General features: G+C 41.6%; 1 protein-coding gene across 1 annotated transcript; it reads left to right on the top strand.

Moving 5' to 3' along the window:
- Positions 1–246: 246 nt before the first annotated feature.
- Positions 247–27,082, top strand: LOC311000103 (uncharacterized protein; the record flags this gene model as incomplete). The annotated part of the gene is given in 5 exon segments (XM_083990738.1): positions 247–297; positions 303–1,987; positions 6,502–7,099; positions 16,443–17,642; positions 25,361–27,082. Coding segments are annotated over 5 exon segments (5,256 nt in total).
- Between the last annotated feature and the right edge of the window lie 901 nt (positions 27,083–27,983).

Below are 27,983 nucleotides of genomic sequence, written 5' to 3'. Positions count from 1 at the left end.
TGAGGAATGTATGAAGATAGAAAAAAACAAAAAACAGGTTAAACAAACATTATCAAAATGCTCCTCCTCCTGAAACAAAGTCAATCCTGATCACCTCCCTCTTCTTCCTGCTCTCAAACACACTGAGCTCCACCCTGATCATGTGTTTCCTTGTCCCCTCCCCTTCAGATCTACAGTTTGAAGATGGGTGGAACCAACATGTGGTGAAGAGGAGGAGCTGACAGGCCCCGTTCACTGCTGAGACACATGTTGTTTAGATCAGAGCTCAAACTAGTTTCACTTCTGATCAACAGAAACTCAGACAGTCGTCGTCTGTGAGAGGTGAAATGGCGCAGAAAGGAGTTCATCTGGACCAGGAGACCTTCTCTTGTTCCATCTGTCTGGATCTACTGAAGGATCCAGTAACTATTCCCTGTGGACACAGCTACTGCTTCAACTGTATTAAATCCCACTGGGATGAAGAGGATGGGAAGAAAATCTACAGCTGCCCTCAGTGTAGGCAGACCTTCACACCGAGGCCTGTCCTGGTGAAAAACACCATGTTAGCAGCTTTAGTGGAGGAGCTGAAGAAGACTGGACTCCAAGCTGCTCCTGCTGATCACTGCTATGCTGGACCTGAAGATGTGGCCTGTGATGTCTGCACTGGGACAAAACTCAAAGCTGTCAAGTCCTGTTTGACGTGTCCGGCCTCCTACTGTGAGAAACACCTGCAGCTTCATTATGATGTGGCTCCATTAAAGAAACACAAGCTGGTGGAGCCCTCCAAGAAGCTCCAGGAGAACATCTGCTCTCGTCATGATGAGGTGATGAAGATTTTCTGCCGCACTGATCAGCAGTGTATCTGTTATCTCTGCCTGGATGAACATAAAGGCCACGACACAGTCTCAGCTGCAGCAGAAAGGACTGAGAGGCAGAGAGAGCTGGAGCTGAGTCGACAAAACATCCAGCAGAGAATCCAGGACACAGAGAAAGATGTGAAGGTGCTTCAACAGGAGGTGGAGACCATCAATGGCTCTGCTGATAAAGCAGTGGAGGACAGTGAGAAGATCTTCACTCAGCTGATCCGTCTCATGGAGAAAAGAAGCTCTGAGCTGAAGCAGCAGATCAGATCCCAGCAGGAAACTCAAGTGAGTGGAGTCAAAGAGCTTCAGAAGAAGCTGGAGCAGGAGATCACTGAGCTGAAGAGGAAAGACGCTGAGCTGAAGCTGCTGTCACACACAGAGGATCACACCCAGTTTCTACACAACTACCCCTCACTGTCAGCACTCAGTCCATCTACACACTCATCCAGCATCAATATCCGTCCTCTCAGACACTTTGAGGATGTGACAGCAGCTGTGTCAGAGCTCAGAGACAAACTACAGGACCTTCTGAGAGACACATGGACAAACATCTCACTGACAGTGACTGAAGTGGATGTTTTACTGTCAGCACCAGAGCCCAGGACCAGAGCTGACTTCTTAAGATATTCACAGGAAATCACACTGGATCCAAACACAGCACAAACATGTCTGTTATTATCTAAAGGAAACAGAAAAGTCACATTAACGAGTAAAGAACAGTCTTATTCTAGTCACCCAGACAGATTCACTTCATGTTATCAGGTCCTGAGTAGAGAGAGTCTGACTGGACGTTGTTACTGGGAGGTGGAGTGGAGAGGAGGAGTAGTTTGTGTAGCAGCCGCATACAAGAATATCAGCAGAGCAGGGAGCTCGAATGTATGTGGATTGGGAAACAATGACAAATCTTGGGCGTTACGTTGTATCAACACCAGTTATGAATTATGCTTCAACAGCATCAGGACTCCAGTCTCAGGTCCTCAGTCCTCCAGAGTAGGAGTGTACCTGGATCACAGAGCAGGTATTCTGTCCTTCTACAGCGTCTCTGAAACCATGACTCTCCTCCACAGAGTCCAGACCACATTCACTCAGCCTCTACATGCTGGAGTTTGGGTTAGTGATGGAGTCACAGCAGAGTTGTGTAAACTCAAATAGACAAAGATCACTGAAGGTGCAGTTGGTTAAAATCTGTATTTTAGTTCTTCACTTTCTTTAGTTTCCATGTTTGTTGCTAAAAGCGCATTGCTGTTGTGTCTCTGCACTGCACAGAGATCACCTGTCAATCAAACATTGTGGGCGGGACTTTGACCTCTTTTCATTTCTTGTTGTGTTGATGTTTGAGTTTGTTGAGGTGGAGCTGGAGCCGTGGAGGAGATCACTGCTCATGTTGATGTTTCTTTACCTAAACTCACATTTCTCCACATGAAAATAGAAACTTCTCTGAGCTCTAAATGTTTGTTGGATATTTGTGTTGATGTGTTTGTGTGTTGTTGTTGTTTGCGCTTTAACAGTGAAATCACCAGACCTTCCTTTATCACTGAGGTTTGTTCTCACTGAGAAAACTAATAAATCTAGAGTTACATTTACATTGATGTGTTGTTAGAGGGATATGAGGTTTAATCAAAGTTTAAATATCATGATAATAATGATTGAGTAGATGACTGATAATTTTCTCAGGTGAAACAAAGATTATATGCATGAACTAAATCTTTACATGAAATCACTAAACAAGAGTCATTTAACAGACTTTACTGATTTAATGTGTGAACATATTGAAGCTTCACATCATCAATAAAACTAAATGAATGAATCAAACATTTACTTGTCTTCCATCTTTCCCACGTGCCCTGAATGTAGCATCAGTGTAACAGGCTGTGACTCCTGTGAACAAACTGACTCGGTGTGATATCACATATATTTAAAAGTGTCTTCACTGATGTTGTTTCCAAAGGCTGAGTGAAGTTTTTCCTTGTCTTCCTGTGAACAACTGAAATCTAAAAAACTGATGCTCAACACAAGAGGGCGCCGTCCTCCTGCTGACCAGGGAGGTAGTGGAGGTTAAAGCTCCTCAACTCAGTGTCTGAAGGTTTTAGTGAAGATGATGATTTTAGTCTGATTAGGTTCATACTAAAAATACCTGATGTCATTCATACAGAGTTTTTAATTCATTCAATCTAAAATGATGAATGTTCAACAGATTAATTTTATGTAGTTTGTGTTTGGTTTAAGAGACAATTGTCTACTCTTCTTGTAGAGCCAGTGATCAACCATATGTGACATTTTGAATAGTGTTATGTGCTTTAGGTTTATTTTCTGAGAAGCATTCAGTCACTTCAGTCTTCAAACTACAAGGCAAAATTATGTGGTGCGTTCAGGTTGTGTGTAATTCACAGTAGCAGCAAGTAATGTTTTGTTTGTTTCTTCAAATGCATCAATTACTAAAAAAGTTTTATTCAAAATTACATAATACATTTAAGTAGCCTATGAGAGAGTTCATGTCAATATTGAAAGCACTATAAGAGAGATACAATAAAAGTACTCAAACTATTATCCCAGAGCTGAAAGGTTCTCAAAGTAAAAGTGGTCTACTAGCCAAGTCATGAATATGGCGTGTTGTGATAACATAAACACACCGTGTCTATCACAAACTATCCCTCATTGTGTAACACAGTAAAACCTGAAAGCCGTCTTTCACTCTTCAACATTGCTAAACCCTCACCTGTTAACATATTTATTTGTCCTCTTCCTTTCACCGAAAATGAAACTTTGTCCCTTGTTCATTTTTTTTACTAACCTACTTGGTATTTAGTGGGAAATACCTGAGATCCACATGAACAAAGTAACCATCAAGCCTTTTGGACTCTAGCTTACATACGTTTTTATTCAAGGGCTCTGCATTCAACCATTTAACTCCCTTTACCCTCAGTGGAACATGTCAATGTACTGGAAACACTGAACAGTTACTACAAAGATCTGATTTGGACTAAACTTGCTTGGTTTGGTTTGGTTTATTAAGATCCCAATTAGCTTTTGCAAGGCAGCAGCTGTTCTTCCTGGGGTTTTTTCATTTTCATAAGTGACAATGCAAAGCAATGGCAAACAACACTTAATACTGTGACAGTAAACAGTGTTAATCCTATTGAGCATAAAAGATGGTTACAAAAAGATATAAAACATGTGGTAGAAAATATAAAGATACAATTGTTTAAAAGAAAGACATCCTAGAACAGTGGGTAGGTGGGCCATGTGAAAAGATTAAAGGCATAATAGAGCGAGATACATGGCAGGGAGTTGACTATGCTTTGGGGGATATATGTGGAGTCTACAGCAGACAGACAGAGGACAATGGCATCCAACAGGAGAGCAAAGGTAATCATAATCTAGTTTGAGTTATTAGTTTTAGTTATTGTTTGAATGACAGCGGAAGAGTTTTACTTTGAGCCTATATTTTTGTTATGCAAATGTTTGTTGTGTTAATGTTTTGTTATGCTAAGTTAGAAAATCGCTACAACAACTGGCAGTAAGATACTGTGATGTGGGAATCAGCAACATTATTAGTGTTCAGACAGAGCAGCTGTAAACTCTACCAGTGACAGACAGTGAGATAAGACACTATACTGACTGCAGCACATTACAGGTCGATCACCACTGTCACTTAAAAGACATGTTACTACAGTAAAAGTTATAACACGTCTACATCTCCCACTTGTCTGACTGTCTCAGTGGGTCTGATCCCTGCACTGTGACCAGAGAGCAGGTGTTTTCTTTTTTTTTCAGTTTCAAGTTGATTGACTTGACTGCAGCTGAGGTCACGCTACTGCCATCCCTTTTTAAAACCTGGAGGTGCTCATGCGTTCCTAGCCCCTCCCCTCCACGCCAAAACCCTTCCAGTAACTTGAAACTGAAAGACAGAAAACTGACACTGAAATAAAGAAAATTGAAACTGAAAGCCAGTGAGACTGAAATAAAATGACAGTATAAAAAACCAGACAACTTTTTTTTACAATGCCAAAAGTGAAAGGCACCGACAACTTACAGTATATCAAAAAAATACTACAACTTTACCTTTAGATAAAAAGTAGTGTAGAGTCAGTGTCTGTGGACAGTCTGAATGAGACAGACAGCAGAAAAGAAGCAAGGAGCAGCTAGAAGAAGCCCGGTGATTGAAACACAGTAGTGTCTGATCTAAATGTGGCAGGACAAAGGAGGCCCCGGTCGGGGTTTGAACCCCAGACTCCCAGGTAAGAATCATGTGTGGTGACCATTCGACCAAAGAGATAGTCCTGTGACCAAGTAGCCAGGGCGCATGATTAATTGGAGGCATAGTGACAGGACCGTCAACTGTCACACAAGGAAGCACTATAAGGAGAGATACAATAAAAGTACTCAAACTATTATCCCAGAGCTGAAAGGTGCTCAAAGTAAAAGTGGTCTACTAGCCAAGTCATGAATATGTCATGTTGTGATAACGTAAACACACCGTGTCTATCACAAACTATCACTCATTGTGTAACACGGTAAAACCTGAAAGCCTTCTTTCGCTCTTCAACATTCCTAAACCCTCACCCTGATAATGAAACTTGGTCCCTTGTTCATTTCTTTACTAACCTACTTGCACAGTATTTAGTTCTGGGAAATACCTGAGATCCACATGCACCAAGTAGCCGTCAAGCCTTTTGGACTTAACATAAGTTTTTATTCAAGGGCTCTGCATTCAACCATTTAACTCCCTTTACCCTCAGTGGAACATGTCAATGTACTGGAAACACTGAACAGTTACAAAGATCTGACTTGGACTGAACTTGCTGTGACAGTACCACCATCATCCCGGGGAGAAAGCAAATTTTCCTGCTGTAGCGGAGGATCAGGGATCAGTGGCTGCTGTGGTGGCGAAGGTCTATGGACATTTCTCACTTTGTCTGAATGTCTCAGTGGGTCTGATCCCTGCACTGTGACCAGAGGGCAAGTGTTTTCTTTTTTTCAGTTTCAAATTGATTGACTTGACTGCAGCTGAGGTCGCGCTACCTGGAGGTGCTCACGCATCCCTAGCCCCTCCCCTCCACGCCAAAACCCTTCCAGTAACTTGAAACTGAAAGACAGAATACTAACACTGAAAAAAATAAAATTGAAACTGAAAACTAGTGAGACCGAAAAAAATGCCAATTTAAAAAACAGACAACCAATGCCAAATTTTGTTTTCAGCCAAATTTTAATGTCAGTGATCTGGCTCCATAGATCCACGGGACTTGGCCCAGAGCTCTGTCTCACATCATACAGCCGCTACTGTCACAATAAACGTATTGCGTATGAACTTGAAACGCGTCTCTAACAGCGCTAAAAGCATCGTTGACCATTGTAAAATCATCCTGCTCTGTGATGAGTTCAAGGTCTCTCTGTGGTGAGTTTAGGGCTACTGCGTTATTAGACTGACAGCACCTGCTCTCTGGGTGCAGTGCAGGGTCAGATCCACTGAGACAGTCAGACAAAGTGAGAAATGTCCATACATGTGTTATTCATTTATTTGATGATAAAGCCTAATGCCCCCACAAAATGCTCCCATTTGTGTAATGCAGTAAAACCTGAAAATCCTCCTCTTTTTCAGACTCAACCGTCAAAAAACTCCACCTCGTCACAATATTTCTTTGTCCCCTCCCCTTCACAGATCCGTATATATGATGGTATGTGTAGACAAGGTGATTGAACTGCAGGAAATGATGCCTCTCACTCACTGCAGCAGGAGAACAGGAGCAGAAGCAGCAGATATTTGTTTTCCTTTAAAGGCACAGAGGCTGTTTCTGTCCAGAGAAACTGTTGGACAGAGACTTGCAGAAGGTAAAATGGCACAGCAAGGAAATCAGCTGGAGCAAGATAAACTCTCTTGTTCCATCTGTCTGGAGCTACTGAAGGATCCAGTGACTATTCCTTGTGGACACAGCTACTGCTTCAACTGTATTAAAACTCACTGGGATGGAGAGGATTGGAAGAACATCTACAGCTGCCCTCAGTGTAGGCAGACCTTCAAACCGAGGCCTGTCCTGATGAAAAACACCATGTTAGCAGATTTAGTGGAGGACCTGGAGAAGACTGGACTCCAAGCTGCTCCTGCTGATCACTGCTATGCTGGACCTGAAGATGTGGCCTGTGATGTCTGCACTGGGAGAAAACTCAAAGCTGTCAAGTCCTGTCTGCAATGCCTGGTCTCTTATTGTGAGTATCATCTCCAACCTCATTATGAATCTCCTTCATTTAAAAAACACAAGCTGGTGGAGCCCTCCAAGAAGCTCCAGGAGAACATCTGCTCTCGTCATGATGAGGTGATGAAGATATTCTGCCGCACTGATCAGCAGTGTATCTGTTATCTCTGCTTGGATGAACATCAAGGCCACGACACAGTCTCAGCTGCAGCAGAAAGGACTGAGAGGCAGAGAGAGCTGGAGCTGAGTCGACAAAAAATCCAGCAGAGAATCAAGGACAGAGAGAAAGATGTGAAGGTGCTTCAACAGGAGGTGGAGGCTATCAATGACATTACTGATAAAGCAGTGGAGGACAGTGAGAAGATCTTCACTCAGCTGATCCGTCTCGTGGAGAAAAGAAGCTCTGAGCTGAAGCAGCAGATCAGATCCCAGCAGGAAACTCAAGTGAGTGGAGTCAAAGAGCTTCAGAAGAAGCTGGAGCAGGAGATCACTGAGCTGAAGAGGAAAGACGCTGAGCTGAAGCTGCTGTCACACACAGAGGATCACACCCAGTTTCTACACAACTACCCCTCACTGTCAGCACTCAGAAAATCTACACACTCATCCAGCATCAATATCCGTCCTCTCAGACACTTTGAGGATGTGACAGCAGCTGTGTCAGAGCTCAGAGATAAACTAGAGGACCTTTTGAGGGACAAATGGACAAACATCTCACTGACAGTGACTCATTTAGATGCTTTACTGTCACCACCAGAGCCCAGGACCAGAGCTGACTTCTTAAGATATTCACAGGAAATCACACTGGATCCAAACACAGCATACAGACGTCTGTTATTAACTGAAGGAAACAAGAAAGTAACATTGATGGATAGAAATCAGCCTTATTCTAGTCACCCAGACATATTCACGACATGTGAACAGGTCCTGAGTAGAGAGAGTCTGACTGGACGTTGTTACTGGGAGGTGGAGTGGAGAGAAGGAGTTCGTGTAGCAGTCACATACAAGAATATCAGCAGTGAAAGTGGATTTGGAAACAATGACAAATCTTGGGCATTACGTTGTATCAGAAACAGTTGTGAATTTTGTTTCAACAACATCAGGACTCCAGTCTCAGGTCCTCAGTCCTCCAGAGTAGGAGTGTACCTGGATCACAGAGCAGGTATTCTGTCCTTCTACAGCGTCTCTGAAACGATGACTCTGCTCCACAGAGTCCAGACCACATTCACTCAGCCTCTACATGCTGGAATTTGGCTCCTTGATGATGGATCCACAGCAGAGTTGTGTAAACTCAAATAGACAAAGATCATTGAAGGTGCAGTTGGTTTAAACCTCTATTTTAGTTTATCACCTTCTTTAGTCTCCATATTTGTTGCTAAAAGTTCATTGCTGTTGTGTCTCTGCACTGCACAGAGATCACCTGTCAATCAAACATTGTGGGCGGGACTTTGACCTCTTTTCATTTCTTGTTGTGTTGATGTTTGAGTTTGTTGAGGTGGAGCTGGAGCCATGGAGGAGATCACTGCTCATGATGATGTTTCTTTACCTAAACTCACATTTCTCCACATGAAAATAGGAACTTCTCTGAACTCTAAAAGTTTGTTGGATATTTGTGTTGATGTGTTTGTGTGTCGTTGTTTGGGCTTTAACAGAGAAATCACCAGACCTTCCTTCATCACTGAGGTTTGTTCTCACTGTGGAAACAAAGATATTTAGAGTTACATTTACATTGATGTGTTGTTAGGGGGATATAAGGTTTAATCAAAGTGTAAATATCATGATAATAATAAATGAAAATAGAAACTTCTCTGAGCTCTAAATATTTGTTGGATATTTGGGTTGATATGTTTGTGTTGTTGTTTGGGCCTTAACAGAGAAATCACCAGACCTTACTTTATCACTGAGGTTTGTTCTCACTGTGGAAAGAAAGAAATTTAGAGTTAGATTTACATTGATTTGTTGTTAAGGGGATATGAGGTTTAATCAAAGTGTAAATATCATGATAGTAATAAATAAGGAAATTATTCACAATTTTCTGCTATTCAGGTGAAACAATGTGATTGTGTGGATGAACTGAATCTATTCATGAGTCACTTAACAAATGTCATTCAAGTAATGATTCATATTTGTGTAATTTTTTTTCATGCATGAAATCAATAAACTAGAATGCATTGCAGAACCAGTGTGTTGATTCAGTTCCTGTAACTGTGCTCCAGCAGCTCTGCTCCTCGGACAAGGGTAACATCGCCATCTAGTGGCCCCAGTGAATGACAGCAGGCTCTTGTGAACAGTATATTTGCCATTTCTAGCATAACTGGTATTTTCTACATGTGGCCTCCAGTCAGTTTGCAGTGATCTTCATTAGGCCTGAACAGCTAGTTCATCTCCACAGTCAGGTCAAAAACATGAATTTCACATAGCGAAGATTCCGCTCAGAAATCATCCCTTAAGGCACTTCATAACCTACACAGAACAGGTCTAGACCTTCGCTTCATAACAGTATTTACCCAACAGTTCCCACCAAAAAGAAGCCCACTTGACAACAGTGGTGAGAAAAAAGAAATCCTTTAAGAGGCACAAAACTGAGCAGACTCAGGCTGAGCAGCCATCTGCCTCAACTAGTTGGGTTTGGAGAGAAAGAGAGAAAGAGAAAGGGAGGTACGTTACGTATTGATTAAATCTAATACCTCAAAACTATTATAGTAGAACTTTGCAGCAGGCGGTAGCCTGGATCATGCAGCAGAAGGTGGGTTACTATTGCAGATCCCAACTCAATGGCTCTGAGATGGTAGAACCTGGAATAACAACAAGAGGAGAAAGGAGAAAATACAGTTGTCTTATACAGTTCAGTCTCATCTTCCTGCACATCATTCCAGATTTCAGAGTGAAGATTTAAAATCTGATGCAGAACACAAGAGGGTGCCATCCTCCTGCTGACCAGGGAGGAAAGAAAATCTGTTGTTCTTCCTTGAATATCTGGTTTTTCCCCTGTTGGGGCAGGCCCAATATGCACACTTGATCACACTTACTTACACACTTGGGCACTTGGCGTGCGCGTTCATGGGCTTAGTGTGAGTGCGCAAGTGTGACCCATTTCTCCAACGACCAAAAGTGCACCATGCTTGATTTGCACTTTACCCACCCTTTGGTATTTGGCCAAGTATAAATCCCACAATGCACCAGCTGGTGAAGTCTGCTGTCACTGGAAGCCACAAGCCACGTTTGGGAAATGCCATTGAATAAATTTCGATAAAATGAATTTGACTTTCTATCTCATAATTATGACCTTTTCATCTCATATATTTTATATACTTTTATCTCATACTTTTCCAGTTTTGTTGTCTTTAGGCTTTGTTTACTTTTACATCTGATCAATTTTGACCTGTTATCATGTAATTATGAATTTTCTCTATTGATTATAACTTATGTGAATATTTTTCATCACGCTCTGTTTAATCCTGTGTTTTTTTTTTTACTTACCGAGTTGGGCTTACATTATACAGAGTAGATGAGACTGTGATCCAGCAGCACTGTTTATTAAAACTGTTGCTGTGTGTGTCGGAGTTGTGCTAGTGTGCACAATGGCGCTAAGATAACAGGCTGCACTTGCCAAGTATGTCCAGATTGCTTTTAAACCCTGCGCGATTGGCCACTTAATAAATGCTTGCACACTATATGCAAATATGTTCCACCAGCAAAACATCACCAAAGTGTGTGCGTAACCAAGCGCACTCAGCCAAGTGTGGAGTACTGGGACAGGCCCTTGGTCTCTCTGCCTGTGTGTTTTTGTTCTGCCTGTGTGGTGTTTCACTTCCTCCTTCCACTTACCGTGCTCACCTGCTTCTCATGGCCTCATCATGTTCACCTGGACAGCCCGGTCCCTCCATCATCATCACTGGTTCTGTTGAAGATCCAGACATTAAAGGGATAGTTCACCCTAGAATGAGATTTCGCTCATTATCTACTCACCCTCATGTTGACTAAGGGCTGTCGCGTGATTTGCGCCGGCGTCAGTGCGGTTACTGCGAATCACGCGAGATTTGGACGGACCAGGAAGAGGAGCTTCGAGAAGCTTCCGCTACAAACAAGCTTAAAATATAGACTTATTTAATTTTTTTCGGGACAATTACGCAATTTGGGGCTTCAGCACAAGACGGACATTACATACGAGCATCATGGAGGTATTTGGATGTTTTTTTGTGTGTGTTTTTTTACGAAGAGCTCCGGTGTCCCTTTGCAACCGTTGCATTGAAATGCACTGCTACGCCGAGACCCCCTGTAACTCAGAGAAGGGACGGTGGACTCTGATAATTCTTCCAGCCCTTAGTCAACATGAGGGTGAGTAGATAATGAGCGAAATATCATTCTAGGGTGAACTATCCCTTTAACTGATTTTCCACCTGAAACACTGCTTAAACTAACTTTTAATCAACTGTTATGATCATGATACATTACACACATTTGTTTGACAAATCTGATCACAACCTGAGGTATGTGAACTTTAAAGAAAGTAGTGGGAAGTGTATTTAAGTCCCCCAGCCTAAATTTGAGACATTTCACATCAGTGGGAGATACAAAGGTGCTTTAAGTGATTACCTGTCCAGCGGTTGTAAGCTGCTCAAAGTGAAAGTTGTCTTCTTGCCAAGTTGAAGATATCGCATCTTGAAAATAACTCCTGTCAATCACAAACCATTCCTCTTTGTGTAACGCGGTAAAACCTGAAAACTCTCCTTGTTTCCCTCCTCATACCATATCCACCTCCACCCTGTAAACATAATTCTTTGTCCCCTCCTTTCACAGATCATAAAGCCATGTTCCTCGTGCCTATGTTTTAATAAAAAGTTACTAATAATATGCTTCCTTGTTTGTGAAAAAATGCAAATGCAGCGTTTGATCATGCCACATATTTGGCTCAGGCTGTGAATGTAATTTTTCCTCACCATGGTGTACACTGTATATTTGAACTGCACAGTGCACAAAGTACTTAATACACTAATATGACTGGATTAGAGATTTGTTGTTGGATTCATGACAATCACTCACAGTCACCTGTCAATCCTTCTGACCAATCTGAAAGTCATAAAGATCACAGTAGCTGCCAAGAGTACAGACATTAGATTACTGAATGTACCATGAATTAAAGAAATGTTGAAAAATTAAATCTGATCTGAAACCTTCTCATCTTCAATGTCATCATGCTGATAAACCACCATAGGGTTGGCTGTAGTTTTGTCAACATGCCGGGTAGGAGCTGTTATCCTGAAACTCAGGCTGCATTCACCCAAACAGCACAGAATTTAGCTCACTAGACAGTGATGCACATACATTGATGCAATTTAAGGACAACTGATCATCTCTATATTTTTTCACGTTTGAAATTGTGAGCTACCAACTACTGATAACTGTCATGAACCAAGAGAAGATCGAGTATTTTGGCGGCATCTGATTCGACTCTTTTTCAAAGGCAACTCACTTCGAAGGGTCAGCTTGTGGAGCAGGTTGAGTCTATTAAATACCTTGGAACTGACCTGGACGGCTGCATCTCCTCTCAGCATGCAGACACCATTTTCAAAAAATCACAACAGCGCCTCTACCGGGGGCATGATGTCTGTCTGACTACCCATTTCTCCGACCATACATTTCTTTATTTTTGCGTCCATTAGTCCGACCTCCCATTTCTCCGACTTAAGTAGCCCTAACCCTTAACCTTACCCTAAACCTAACCTTAACACTGTAGAATGGGTAGTCGGAGAAATGAGCCGTCGGACTTTTGGGCAGTCGGACTGATGTATGCTCCCCGCCTCTACCTGCTGAAGAAATTAAGGACTTTCAATGTCAGCACACATAAACTCTGGTTTACTAGTCTCTCATTGAATCCATACTCACCTTCAACATCTCTTCCTGGTACAGCCTCCTCTCATCTTCCAGCTGCTGCCATCAGGCAAACGTTATAAGGGTCCACTGGCCAGGAAAAACATCAACAAAAAACTCCTTCATCCCCTCTGCAATGACCACCCAGAACAATCAAAAATGAACACTTTGCTGCTTTTAACAGTCCCCCTCCTCCTTTTTAGCATGATTGCACAAGGTTTTTGTTTTTAATGTTTGTTTTCAAGTGTTTTTATACGAGCCTGTCAAAGATGAATTTCTGTCACTCGTGACAGACAATAAAGCTATCTATCTATCTATCTATCTATCATCTATCTATCTATCTGTCTGTCTGTCTGTCTGTCTGTTTATCTATACCCTTAGCAGAAAATGGTTGTCTACAGAAAATATTCAACAGTTATAATTACAAAGACATTCAATTTGGGAAATTTAGCTGTGACATTCAAAAAAGCTAGCCTATTCAAACAAAGGTTTGGGATCACCTGCACTGGCACTGACAATGAAAGGAGCACTGACAGAGGGACAGACTGAAGCTAATGACAGCCAAGAGAAGAACAGTGGACTAATAATGTCAATGTTAATTTTTTTGAATGACGGCAGTCAAAAGAAAAGAAAAAAGATTATCTTTGCGTGTATGTTACGTAACGGTCGAGTCGGTTGCTAGCTGCGAACAGTCAAGTCTAGCTGGCTGCTAACCGTTCGGTACCATTGACTGTACCCATGCCAACGGGTTAAGCCGCTTACTAGCTAACGGTCGAGACGGTTAAAAGCTGCTAACGATTAACATTAAATCGTAGGTTGTTGCTACACCGTAGGTACAGACAACGTAGTATAACAAGAAACACAACAACTACCTACGGTGTGTGGAGTCAGTGTCTGTGGACGGTCTGAATTGAGACCAACAGCAAATTAGGGAGCAGCTCCGAAAGAAGCCCGGTGATTGAAACAGTTGTCTGACCGGAACCAACGTTAGCCTACAGTTACGCCGGGGACAAACCGGCCGCGGAAGCGCTGCAAAGCGCCGCGCATTTCTCCGATAGATTGGCAAATGGGCCTCTGTAAACGCACACACATACCTTAGCAGCCTACCTATTTGTCATTCGCGGGGTTTTACTTTGAAAATTGGCCGATGTGTCCCTGGCGTCGGTGGGTTTTTTTGTGTTTTATTTTTTTATTCAACTTGAAATGTTCCAATCTTTGTTTTTCTGTAACTCTCTGTCTTGCATTGGACTGATCTATGATGAGCCAAATTAAGAATGAACTAAAACTAATTGATATTAAGCACACATTAGTTTATGAAATCCAACCATGTCCTGAAGTAGCTACTGTACACACACATTACACATTCAGTATGAAGTTTAGAAGTAGTTGAGCCTATTTCAGTGACAAGTCTTTAGAGAGTTCAAGTCAATAGCGAAAGGACTGGCTATGAATAAAAGTAGCCAAGTAGGCTACACAAACTATTATCCCAGCTGTTGAAAGTTGCTCAAAGTAAAAGTAGTCTACTAGCCAAGTCATGAATATGGCATGTTATCAAACACACCCTACTATCACAAACTGTTCCTCATTGTGTAATGCGGTAAAACCTGAAAGCCTTCTTTGTTTCCCTCTTCAACATTCATAAACATCCACCCTGTAAACATAATTCTATCTTTCACAGATCATGAAACTATGTCCCTTGTTCATTTTTTTTCACTAACCTGGGTGTGCCATTTAGTTCAACTACCTGAGATCCACATGAACCATGTAGCCTAATCATCAAGCCTTTTGGACTCTGGCTGAAATAAGTCTTTATTCAAGGGCTCTGCATTCAACCCCCTTCAATCTCCCTTTACCCTCAGTCAAAAATGTCAATGTACTGAAAATATTGAACAATTAGGCCTACAAGAATCTGATTTGGACAAAACTTGCTGCAACAGTAGAAACAGCGTTAATCCTATTGAGCATAAAAGCTGGTTACAAAGAGATATAAAATATGGTAGAAAATACAAATAGGAAGGAGAAATCCTAGAACAGGGGGTAGATGGGCCATGTGAAAAGGTTAAAGGCATAATAGTGGGGCAGGGAGTTGACTCTGCTTTGGGGATAGGCTACTGTATGTGGAGTCTACAGCAGACAGGACAACGGCATCCAACAGGAGAGCAAAGGTAAATAATAATGTAGTTTGAGTTATTAGTTTTAGTTATTATTTGAATGACAGCAGAATAGTTGTACTTTAAGGCTGTATTTTTGTTATGGAAATGGTTGTTATGCTAATGTTTTCTTATGCTATGTTAGAAAAACACTGGCAGTTAGACACTGATGTGGAAATCAGCACCATTATTAGCGTTCAGACAGTGAGATAAAACACTATACTGACTGCAGCACATTATAGGTCAATCACTGTCACTTAAAAGACATGTTACTACTGTAAGTTATCACAAGCACTTTAAACTCTGACACTTGAAGTAGGGCTGGAAACTAATGGGCTCACAATTACTTGGGCTGCTTAATATTTCTTGGCAGTTGGGAGATTCTTTTTTTGTTCATGGAGAGAGAAAGCTCCTTGTGGCTGTTAGTCTGCTGTTCAGTTTAAGATAGAATGAATAGCCTATTTACACTTTATGCCAAACAGTGTCCTCTCTCTCAAAAAGAAAAAAATCAAGACAAATGTTGATCCTTCTTGTTAGGAGTCAGGTGCCAGACCAAATATTACACAACTTCAGAATGAGAAGGTTTTTTTATTCATCTGTACTTAAAAAATAATGGATAATGTAACCTTCCCAGCTGTTGTGAGCTGAAGAAAGTGAAAGTATTGTTAGTTGAGTTATAAATAATGCTCCCATGAACCACTCCTACTTGTTTAATGCAGTATAACCTGACCCCCCCCCCCCCCTCTTTTTCAGCTTCAACACTCAATAAACTCCACCCCATCACAATATTTCTTTGTCCCCTCCCCTTCACAGGTCTGTAAATATGAGGGCAGATGGAGACAAGGTGGCTTGACTGCAGGAGATGATGCCTCTCACTCACTGCAACAGATGAACAAGAGCAAAAGCAGCAATTTGTTTTCCTTTAGAGCACAGAGGCTGTTTCTGTCCAGAGACTTGCAGGAGGTGAAATGGCGCAGCGAGGAAATCAGCTGGAGCGAGAGAAACTCTCTTGTTCCATCTGTGTGAATTTACTAAAGGATCCGGTGATTATTCCCTGTGGACACAGCTACTGCATCAACTGTATTAAAACCCACTGGGATGGAGAGGATGGGAAGAAAATCTACACCTGTCCCAAGTGTATGAAGAACTTCTTACAAAGACCTGTCCTGATGAAAAACACCATGTTAGCAGGTCTAGTGGAGAAGCTGAAAAAGACTGGAATCCAAGATGCTCCTGTTGATCACTGCTTTTCAGGACTTGAAGATGTGGCTTGTGATGTCTGCACTGGAAAAAACCGCAAAGCTGTCAAGTCCTGTCTTGTTTGTCTGGTCTCTTATTGTGAGAATCACCTACAGCCTCACTATGATGTAACTCAATTCAAGAAACACAAGCTGGTGGAGCCCTCCAAGAAGCTCCAGGAGAACATCTGCTCTCGTCATGATGAGGTGATGAAGATTTTCTGCCGCACTGATCAGCAGTGTATCTGTCACCTCTGCCTGGATGAACATGAAGGCCACGACACAGTCTCAGCTGCAGCAGAAAGGACTGAGAGGCAGAGAGAGCTGGAGCTGAGTCGACAACAAATCCAGCAGAGAATCCAGGACACAGAGAAAGATGTGAAGGTGCTTCAACAGGAGGTGGAGGCCATCAATGGCTCTGCTGATAAAGCAGTGGAGGACAGTGAGAAGATCTTCACTCAGCTGATCCGTCTCATGGAGAAAAGAAGCTCTGAGCTGAAGCAGCAGATCAGATCCCAGCAGGAAACTCAAGTGAGTGGAGTCAAAGAGCTTCAGAAGAAGCTGGAGCAGGAGATCACCGAGCTGAAGAGGAAAGACGCTGAGCTGAAGCTGCTGTCACACACAGAGGATCACACCCAGTTTCTACACAACTACCCCTCACTGTCAGCACTCAGTCCATCTACACACTCATCCAGCATCAATATCCGTCCTCTCAGACACTTTGAGGATGTGACAGCATCTGTGTCAGAGCTCAGAGACAAACTACAGGACCTTCTGAGAGACACATGGACAAACGTCTCACTGACAGAGACTCAAGTGGATGTTTCACTGTCACCACCAGAGCCCAGGACCAGAGCTGACTTCTTAAGATATTCACAGGAAATCACACTGGATCCCAACACAGCAAACACACGTCTGTTATTATCTGAGGAAGGCAGAAAAGTAACACGAGGTCAAGCTCAGTCTTATTCTAGTCACCCAGACAGATTCACCACATATGAGCAGGTCCTGAGTAGAGAGAGTCTGACTGGACGTTGTTACTGGGAGGTGGAGTGGAGAGGAAGAGGAGTTCGTGTAGCAGTCGCATACAAGAATATCAGCAGAGCAGGGTGGTCGAGTGAAAGTGGATTTGGAAACAATGACAAATCTTGGGCGTTACGTTGTATCAAAAACTGTTGTGAATTTAGGTTCAACAACAACCAGACTCCAGTCTCAGGTCCTGAGACCTCCAGAGTAGGAGTGTACCTGGATCACAGAGCAGGTATTCTGTCCTTCTACAGCGTCTCTGAAACCATGACTCTCCTCCACAGAGTCCAGACCACATTCACTCAGCCTCTACATGCTGGAGTTTGGGTTAGTGATGGAGTCGCAGCAGAGTTGTGTAAACTCAAATAGACAAAGATCATTGAAGGTGCAGTTGGTTTAAACCTCTATTTTAGTTTATCACCTTCTTTAGTCTCCATATTTGTTGCTAAAAGTTCATTGCTGTTGTGTCTCTGCACTGCACAGAGATCACCTGTCAATCAAACATTGTGGGCAGGACATTGTGGGCAGGTGTTGATGTTTGAGTTTGTTGAGGTGGAGCTGGAGCCGTGGAGGAGATCACTGCTCATGATGATGTTTCTTTACCTAAACTCACATTTCTCCACATGAAAATAGGAACTTCTCTGAACTCTAAAAGTTTGTTGGATATTTGTGTTGATGTGTTTGTGTGTCGTTGTTTGGGCTTTAACAGAGAAATCACCAGACCTTCCTTCATCACTGAGGTTTGTTCTCACTGTGGAAACAAAGAAATTTAGAGTTACATTTACATTGATGTGTTGTTAGGGGGATATGAGGTTTAATCAAAGTGTAAATATCATGATAATAATAAATGAAAATAGAAACTTCTCTGAGCTCTAAATATTTGTTGGATATTTGGGTTGATATGTTTGTGTTGTTGTTTGGGCCTTAACAGAGAAATCACCAGACCTTACTTTATCACTGAGGTTTGTTCTCACTGTGGAAAGAAAGAAATTTAGAGTTAGATTTACATTGATTTGTTGTTAAGGGGATATGAGGTTTAATCAAAGTGTAAATATCATGATAATAATAAATAAGGAAATGATTCACAATTTTCTGCTATTCAGGTGAAACAATGTGATTGTGTGGATGAACTGAATCTATTCATGAGTCACTTAACAAATGTCATTCAAGTAATGATTCATATTTGTGTAATTTTTTTTCATGCATGAAATCAATAAACTAGAATGCATTGCAGAACCAGTGTGTTGATTCAGTTCCGGTAACTGTGCTCCAGCAGCTCTGCTCCTCGGACAAGGGTAACATCGCCATCTAGTGGCCCCAGTGAATGACAGCAGGCTCTTGTGAACAGTATATTTGCCATTTCTAGCATAACTGGTATTTTCTACGTGTGGCCTTCAATCAGTTTGCAGTGATCTTCATTAGGCCTGAACAGCTAGTTCATCTCCACAGTCAGGTCAAAAACATTAATTACACTTAGCGACGATTCCCCTCAGAAATCATCCCTTCAGGCACTTTACACACAGAGCAGGTCTAGACCTTCTCTTCATAACAGTATTTACCCAACAGTTTCCACCAAGAAGAAGCCCACTTGACAGTGGTGAGAAAAAAAAAACGTTTAAGAGGCACAAAACTGAGCAGACTCAGGCTGAGCAGCCATCTGCCTCCACTAGTTGGTTTGGAGAGAAAGAGATAAAGAGAAAGGGAGGTACTTTACCTATTGATGAAATGTAATACCTCAAAAGTATTATAGTAGAACTTTGCAGAAGGCGGTAGATTGGATCACGCAGCAGAAGGTGGGTTACTATTGCAGATCCCAACTCAATGGCTCTGAGATGGTAGAACCTGGAATAACAACAAGAGGAGAAAGGAGAAAATACAGTTGTCTTATACAGTTCAGTCTCATCTTCCTGCACATCATTCCAGATTTCAGAGTGAAGATTTAAAATCTGATGCAGAACACAAGAGGGTGCCATCCTCCTGCTGACCAGGAAGGAAAGAAAATCTGTTGTTCTCCCTTGAATATCTGTTTTTTCCCCTGTTGGGGCAGGCCCAATATGCACACTCGATCACACTTACACACTTGGGCACTTGGCGTGCGCGTTCATGGGCTTAGTGTAAGTGTGCAAGTGTGGCCCATTTCTCCAACGACCAAAAGTGCACCATGCTTGATTTGCACTTTACCCACCCTTTGGTATTTGGCCAAGTATAAATCCCACAATGCACCAGCTGGTGAAGTCTGCTGTCACTGGAAGCCACAAGCCACGTTTGGGAAATGCCATTGAATAAATTTCGATAACATTAATTTGACTTTCTATCTCATAATTATGACCTTTTCATCTCATATATTTTATATACTTTTATCTCATACTTTTCCAGTTTTGTTGTCTTTAGGCTTCGTTTACTTTTACATCTGATCAATTTTGACCTGTTATCATGTAATTATGAATTTTCTCTATTGATTATAACTTATGTGAATATTTTTCATCACGCTCTGTTTAATCCTGTGTTAAGTTGGCCTTAACACAGTTGGGCTTACATTATGATTTGAATCTTGAACATAGAGACACTTTTGGAGTAGATGAGACTGTGATCCAGCAGCACTGTTTATTAAAACTGTTGCTGTGTGTGTTGGAGTTGTGCTAGTGTGCACAATGGCGCTAAGATAACAGGCTGCACTTGACAAGTATGTCCAGATTGCTTTTAAACGCTGCGCGATTGGCCACTTATCAATGCTTGCACACTATATGCAAATATGTTCCACCAGCAAAACATCAAGCACAAGTGTGTGCGTAACCAAGCGCACTCAGCCAAGTGTGGAGTACTGGGACAGGCCCTTGGTCTCTCTGCCTGTGTGTTTTTGTTCTGCCTGTGTGGTGTTTCACTTCCTCCTTCCACTTACCGTGCTCACCTGCTTCTCATGGACTCATCATGTTCACCTGGACAGCCCGGTCCCTCCATCATCATCACTGGTTCTGTTGAAGATCCAGACATTAACTGATTTTCCACCTGAAACACTGCTTAAACTAACTTTTAATCAACTGTTATGATCATGATACATGACACACATTTGTTTGACAAATCTGATCACAACCTGAGGTATGTGACACATTCAATATGAACTTTAAAGAAAGTAGTGGGAAGTGTATTTAAGTCCCCCAGCCTAAATTTGAGACATTTCACATCAGTGGGAGATACAAAGGTGCTTTAAGTGATTACCTGTCCAGCGGTTGTAAGCTGCTCAAAGTGAAAGTTGTCTTCTTGCCAAGTTGAAGATATCGCATCTTGAAAATAACTCCTGTCAATCACAAACCATTCCTCTTTGTGTAATGCGGTAAAACCTGAAAACTCTCCTGTTTCCCTCCTCATACCATATCCACCTCCACCCTGTAAACATAATTCTTTGTCCCCTCCTTTCACAGATCATAAAGCCATGTTCCTCGTGCCTATCTTTTAATAAAAAGTTACTAATAATATGCTTCCTTGTTTGTGAAAAAATGCAAATGCAGCGTTTGATATAAGGGTCCACTGGCCAGGAAAAACATCAACAAAAAACTCCTTCATCCCCTCTGCAATGACCACCCAGAACAATCAAAAATGAACACTTTGCTGCTTTTAACAGTCCCCCTCCTCCTTTTTAGCATGATTGCACAAGGTTTTTGTTTTTAATGTTTGTTTTCAAGTGTTTTTATACGAGCCTGTCAAAGATGAATTTCTGTCACTCGTGACAGACAATAAAGCTATCTATCTATCTATCTATCTATCTATCTATCTATCTATCTATCTATCTATCTATCTATCTATCTATCTATCTATCTGTCTGTCTGTCTGTCTGTCTGTCTGTCTGTCTGTCTGTCTGTCTGTCTGTCTGTTTATCTATACCCTTAGCAGAAAATGTTTGTCTACAGAAAATATTCAACAGTTATAATTACAAAGACATTCAATTTGGGAAATTTAGCTGTGACATTCAAAAAAGCTAGCCTATTCAAACAAAGGTTTGGGATCATTTTAGGACAAGAAACTATGTGGGATCACCTGACTGAAGCTAATGACAGCCAAGAGAAGAACAGGGGACTAATAATGTCAATGTTAATTTTTTTGAATGACGGCAGTCAAAAGAAAAGGAAAACGATTATCTTTGTGTGTATGTTACTGTAACGGTCGAGTCGGTTGCTAGCTGCGAACAGTCAAGTCTAGCTGGCTGCTAACGGTTCGGTACCATTGACTGTACCCATGCCAACGGGTTACAGTAAGCCGCTTACTAGCTAACGGTCGAGACGGGTAAAAGCTGCTAACGATTAACGTTAAGCCCGTAGGTTGTTGCTACACCGTAGTTACAGACAACGTAGTATAACAAGAAACACAACAACTACCTACGGTGTGTGGAGTCAGTGTCTGTGGACGGTCTGAATTGAGACCAACAGCAAATTAGGGAGCAGCTCCGAAAGAAGCCCGGTGATTAAAACAGTTGTCTGACCGGAACTAACGTTAGCCTACAGTTACGCCGGGGACAAACCGGCCGCGGAAGCGCTGCAAAGCGCCGCGCATTTCTCCGATAGATTGGCAAATGGGCCTCTGTAAATGCACACACATACCTTAGCAGCCTACCTATTTGTCATTTGCGGGGTTTTACTTTGAAAATTGGCCGATGTGTCCCTGGCGTCGGTGGGGTTTTTTTGTGTTTTTTTTTTTTTTATTCAACTTGAAATGTTCCAATCTTTGTTTTTCTGTAACGCTCTGTCTTGCATTGGACTGATCTATGATGAGCCAAATTAAGAATGAACTAAAACTAATTGATATTACAGTTTTTCTCTGTTGGTTTGGCTCAATTCTTGAAACAGAAATTACATTCTTAAAACTATAAGACCATTTGGCCAAACAGTCTTACAGTTCTGCACAACATTACAGCTCACTAGCAAAAGCGCATATCTCTCCCAAAACTGTTCACACATGCTTCAAAACTAGATTCTTTTACCATGTAAAGTGTCAGTACCATCAAAATGGCAAAGATCTTTCTCAATTGCTTTTGGCTCATTTGCATTCACTTAGTGCTTTTACCAAAAATAAACTGGATGGTTCAGCATAACACCATGGATGAGCTGCAGAACCTCATATCTCTCCCAAAACAGTTAACTTATGTGTCAAAACCAAACTTCTTTCTCATGTAAGTAGTCAGTGCCCCCAAAATGCATCATCCCTGTGGCATTCTGTGAGCACTGCAAGTCAAAATGCTTAGATGTTTTGTCACTATGGCAGAGATGTATAAAACCTAAGAAAAGGACTTTACAGTAAGAGCAGCCTCCAAAGTTTGACATCACACACACTGCACTCATATTGCCAAGGAAATTGTAACCATTTTTATTCACATATAGCCTACATAAAGTAACTCAAGATTATGTACTGTAAAAACAAAATGTATAGGCCTACAGTTCTCTGTACATGTATGAATGAACACAAAAAAAAACAGAAAAAATATACCAAGCCTATAGTGCAGTAAACAAAGTTTCACGAGTAGAGACATTTTCACTGGTCATCACCCTCTGTCTCCTGGCCACCATCTTCATCCTCCTGACCATCCATACGCTGCGCTCTGATTGGCCACATATTTTCATCAACATCACAGCGGATATTTTCCCTCGCGATGCAGGCCCTAGCCAAGCTCTATATATACGCGTTTGGCAGCATTCACAATCATAGACAGCACCAGTCAGGTAGCTAAACAGCTGATTGATTGGTCATCTGAGATGTAGGAACTCCTCCTTCGTTAGTCAAGTTCTAATTTCACCTGACTGTCGATTACTGTCATGAATTTATGAAATGCTGCAAGAAATTCATATGGTTTTCATGGTATTAGCCTACAGTATGTTGACTAATTTTGACAGTTGAACAGACTATTGTGCATATGATGATTTACACAGTGAAATCATGCTGACATGTTTTGGAGAGAGCAACCATTAGACTGAGAATCAACTAATCAGCTTAGATCAGCAAGATCTATTCATTTGGAAAATGTGCTAAATGTATGCTCATTGTGCTAACTCTAGGGTACTTGTACATAACCATTTGCAAAGATGCACTAAGACACTTGAGACATGTACTAAGACATTTGCAATTTGATGAAATCAATGAGAAATGCCATTCTGTTGTGAACATTTGCAAGGTGGTTTGGAGATTTGTCCATGTTATTTTGAGAATGTAATTTCTGTTTCAAGAATTGAGCCAAACCAATAGAGAAAAACTGTAAGCACACATTAGTTTATGAAATCCAACTATGTCCTGAAGTAGCTACTGTACACACACATTACACATTCAGTATGAAGTTTAGAAGTAGTTGAGCCTATTTCAGTGACAAGTCTTTAGAGAGTTCAAGTCAATAGCGAAAGGACTGGCTATGAATAAAAGTAGCCAAGTAGGCCTAGGCTACACAAACTATTATCCCAGCTGTTGAAAGTTGCTCAAAGTAAAAGTAGTCTACTAGCCAAGTCATGAATATGGCATGTTATCAAACACACCCTACTATCACAAACTGTTCCTCATTGTGTAATGCGGTAAAACCTGAAAGCCTTCTTTGTTTCCCTCTTCAACATTCATAAACATCCACCCTGTAAACATAATTCTATCTTTCACAGATCATGAAACTGTCCCTTGTTCATTTTTCTTCACTAACCTGGGTGTGTCATTTAGTTCAACTACCTGAGATCCACATGAACCATATAGCCTAATCATCAAGCCTTTTGGAGTCTGGCTGAAATAAGTCTTTATTCAAGGGCTCTGCATTCAACCCCCTTCAATCTCCCTTTACCCTCAGTCGAAAATGTCAATGTACTGAAAATATTGAACAATTAGGCCTACAAGAATCTGATTTGGACAAAACTTGCTGCAACAGTAGAAACAGCGTTAATCCCATTGAGCATAAAAGCTGGTTACAAAGAGATATAAAATATGGTAGAAAATACAAATAGGAAGGAGAAATCCTAGAACAGGGGGTAGATGGGCCATGTGAAAAGGTTAAAGGCATAATAGTGGGGCAGGGAGTTGACTCTGCTTTGGGGATAGGCTACTGTATGTGTCTGTAGCAGACAGGACAACGGCATCCAACAGGAGAGCAAAGGTAAATCATAATGTAGTTTGAGTTATTCGTTTTAGTTATTATTTGAATGACAGCAGAATAGTTGTACTTTAAGGCTGTATTTTTGTTATGGAAATGGTTGTTATGCTAATGTTTTCTTATGCTATGTTAGAAAAACGCTGGCAGTGAGACACTGATGTGGAAATCAGCACCATTATTAGCGTTCAGACAGTGAGATAAAACACTATACTGACTGCAGCACATTATAGGTCAATCACTGTCACTTAAAAGACATGTTACTACTGTAAGTTATCACAAGCACTTTAAACTCTGACACTTGAAGTAGGGCTGGAAACTAATGGGCTCACAATTACTTGGGCTGCTTAATATTTCTTGGCAGTTGGGAGATTCTTTTTTTGTTCATGGAGAGAAAAAGCTCCTTGTGGCTCTTAGTCTGCTGTTCAGTTTAAGATAGAATGAATAGCCTATTTACACTTTATGCCAAACAAAGTGTCCTCTCTCCAAAAAAAAAAAATATCAAGACAAATTTTGATCCTTCTTGTTAGGAGTCAGGTGCCAGACCAAATATTACAAAACTTCAGAATGAGAAGGTTTTTTTTATTCATCTGTACTTAATAAATAATGGATAATGTAACCTTCCCAGCTGTTGTGAGCTGAAGAAAGTGAAAGTATTGTTAGTTGAGTTATAAATAATGCTCCCATGAACCACTCCTACTTGTTTAATGCAGTATAACCTGAACCCCCCCCCCCCTCTTTTTCAGCTTCAACACTCAATAAACTCCACCCCATCACAATATTTCTTTGTCCCCTCCCCTTCACAGGTCCGTAAATATGAGGGCAGATGGAGACAAGGTGGCTTGACTGCAGGAGATGATGCCTCTCACTCACTGCAACAGATGAACAAGAGCAAAAGCAGCAATTTGTTTTCCTTTAGAGCACAGAGGCTGTTTCTGTCCAGAGACTTGCAGGAGGTGAAATGGCGCAGCGAGGAAATCAGCTGGAGCGAGAGAAACTCTCTTGTTCCATCTGTGTGAATTTACTAAAGGATCCGGTGATTATTCCCTGTGGACACAGCTACTGCTTCAACTGTATTAAAACCCACTGGGATGGAGAGGATGGGAAGAAAATCTACACCTGTCCCAAGTGTATGAAGAACTTCTTACAAAGACCTGTCCTGATGAAAAACACCATGTTAGCAGCTTTAGTGGAGAAGCTGAAAAAGACTGGAATCCAAGATGCTCCTGTTGATCACTGCTATTCAGGACTTGAAGATGTGGCCTGTGATGTCTGCACTGGAAAAAAACTCAAAGCTGTCAAGTCCTGTCTTGTTTGTCTGGTCTCTTATTGTGAGAATCACCTACAGCCTCACTATGATGTAGCTCAGTTCAAGAAACACAAGCTGGTGGAGCCAACCAAGAAGCTCCAGGAGAACATCTGCTCTCGTCATGATGAGGTGATGAAGATTTTCTGCCGCACTGATCAGAAGTGTATCTGTTATCTCTGCTCCATGGATGAACATAAAGGCCACGACACAGTCTCAGCTGCAGCAGAAAGGACTGAGAGGCAGAGAGAGCTGGAGCTGAGTCGACAGAAAATCCAGCAGAGAATCCAGGACACAGAGAAAGATGTGAAGGTGCTTCAACAGGAGGTGGAGGCCATCAATGGCTCTGCTGATAAAGCAGTGGAGGACAGTGAGAAGATCTTCACTCAGCTGATCCGTCTCATGGAGAAAAGAAGCTCTGAGCTGAAGCAGCAGATCAGATCCCAGCAGGAAACTCAAGTGAGTGGAGTCAAAGAGCTTCAGAAGAAGCTGGAGCAGGAGATCACTGAGCTGAAGAGGAAAGACGCTGAGCTGAAGCTGCTGTCACACACAGAGGATCACACCCAGTTTCTACACAACTACCCCTCACTGTCAGCACTCAGTCCATCTACACACTCATCCAGCTTCAATATCCGTCCTCTCAGACACTTTGAGGATGTGACAGCAGCTGTGTCAGAGCTCAGAGATAAACTACAGGACCTTCTGGGAGACACATGGACAAACATCTCACTGACAAAGACTCAAGTGGATGTTTCACTGTCACCACCAGAGCCCAGGACCAGAGCTGACTTCTTAACATATTCACAGGAAATCACACTGGATCCAAATACAGCAGACATAGGTGTGTTATTATCTGAGGGAAACAGAAAAGTAACAGGAACGAGTCAAGCACGGTCTCATTCTGATCACCCAGACAGATTTAAATATTATGAAGTTCTGAGTAGAGAGAGTCTGACTGGACGTTGTTACTGGGAGGTGGAGTGGAAAGGAGGTGGGGTTTTTGTAGCAGTTGCATACAAGAATAGCAGCAGAGCAGGGGATCCAAAGGAACGAAGATTTGGACACAATGAGAAATCTTGGGCATTACGTTGCGACCACAATAGTTATGCGTTTTTGCACAACAACTTCGACACTCCAGTCTCAAGTCTTCAGTCCTCCAGAGTAGGAGTGTACCTGGATCACAGTGCAGGTATTCTGTCCTTCTACAGCGTCTCTGAAACCATGACTCTCCTCCACAGAGTCCAGACCACATTCACTCAGCCTCTACATGCTGGAATTGGGCTTTATTGGGACTTTGGAGTCACAGCAGAGTTGTGTAAACTCAAATTGACAAAGATCATTGAAGGAGCAGTTGGTTAAAATCTGTATTTTAGTTCTTCACTTTCTTTAGTCTCCATGTTTGTTGCTAAAAGCTCATTGCTGTTGTGTCTCTGCACTGCACAGAGATCACCTGTCAATCAAACATTGTGGGCGGGACTTTTACCTCTTGTCATTTCTTGTTGTGTTGTGTCTTCCATTGCATCATGGGCTATGGGTTATTTTCTTGTTCTCATTGTGTGAAGAAAGAAATCTAGAATCACATTTACATTGATGTTTATCCGATCAAATGGTGTTGTTCACACAAGGTCTTTAAGGGTTTTATCGAACTGTAAATGTCATGTGTATTTATTGGTATTGTATGTTTTTATGTATTTTGGACATCCCGCTGCAAATCAATTTCCCAACTGGGACAATAAAGATAACTTTGAACTTTGAACTTTGATGATAATAATCAATGAGGGGGTGATTGATGATTTTCTGAGATTCAGGTGAAACAAAGTGATTGGGTGGATGAAGTGAATCTGTTCATGAAATCACAGAACAAGAGCAATGTGTGAACAAACCGATGCTTCACGTCATCAATAAAACTGAATGAATAAAACAAACACTTCCTTGTTTTCCATCTTTCTCACATAAACCGAATGCTGTATCATTTTTACAGTTTGTGATCACACGTTGACACGTAGATCATGACAGTGTTCGCACAAACAGTGATACATGTCTACTTAGAGATGTTTAAAAATAAATAAATCTCAATCTGCCAGGATATTTAAACGCTGATCCACAATTTAAACAATTTGAAAGTGGTCAGTGTTTATAGTATAAGTATAATAAAACATGAAGGATGACAGCAGAGTTTTTTTTCATGGGTAAATGTTTAGTTATTCTGTTTCACACATTTCATTTTGCACTTGATAATAGTGCATTACCATGTGTTGAC

This window comes from Trachurus trachurus (genome assembly GCF_905171665.1).
Source record: "Trachurus trachurus genome assembly, chromosome: 17".
NCBI lineage: Eukaryota > Metazoa > Chordata > Actinopteri > Carangiformes > Carangidae > Trachurus > Trachurus trachurus.
Note: the sequence above shows the minus strand (reverse complement) of the source record. Positions and strands in the feature narration are given on the sequence as shown.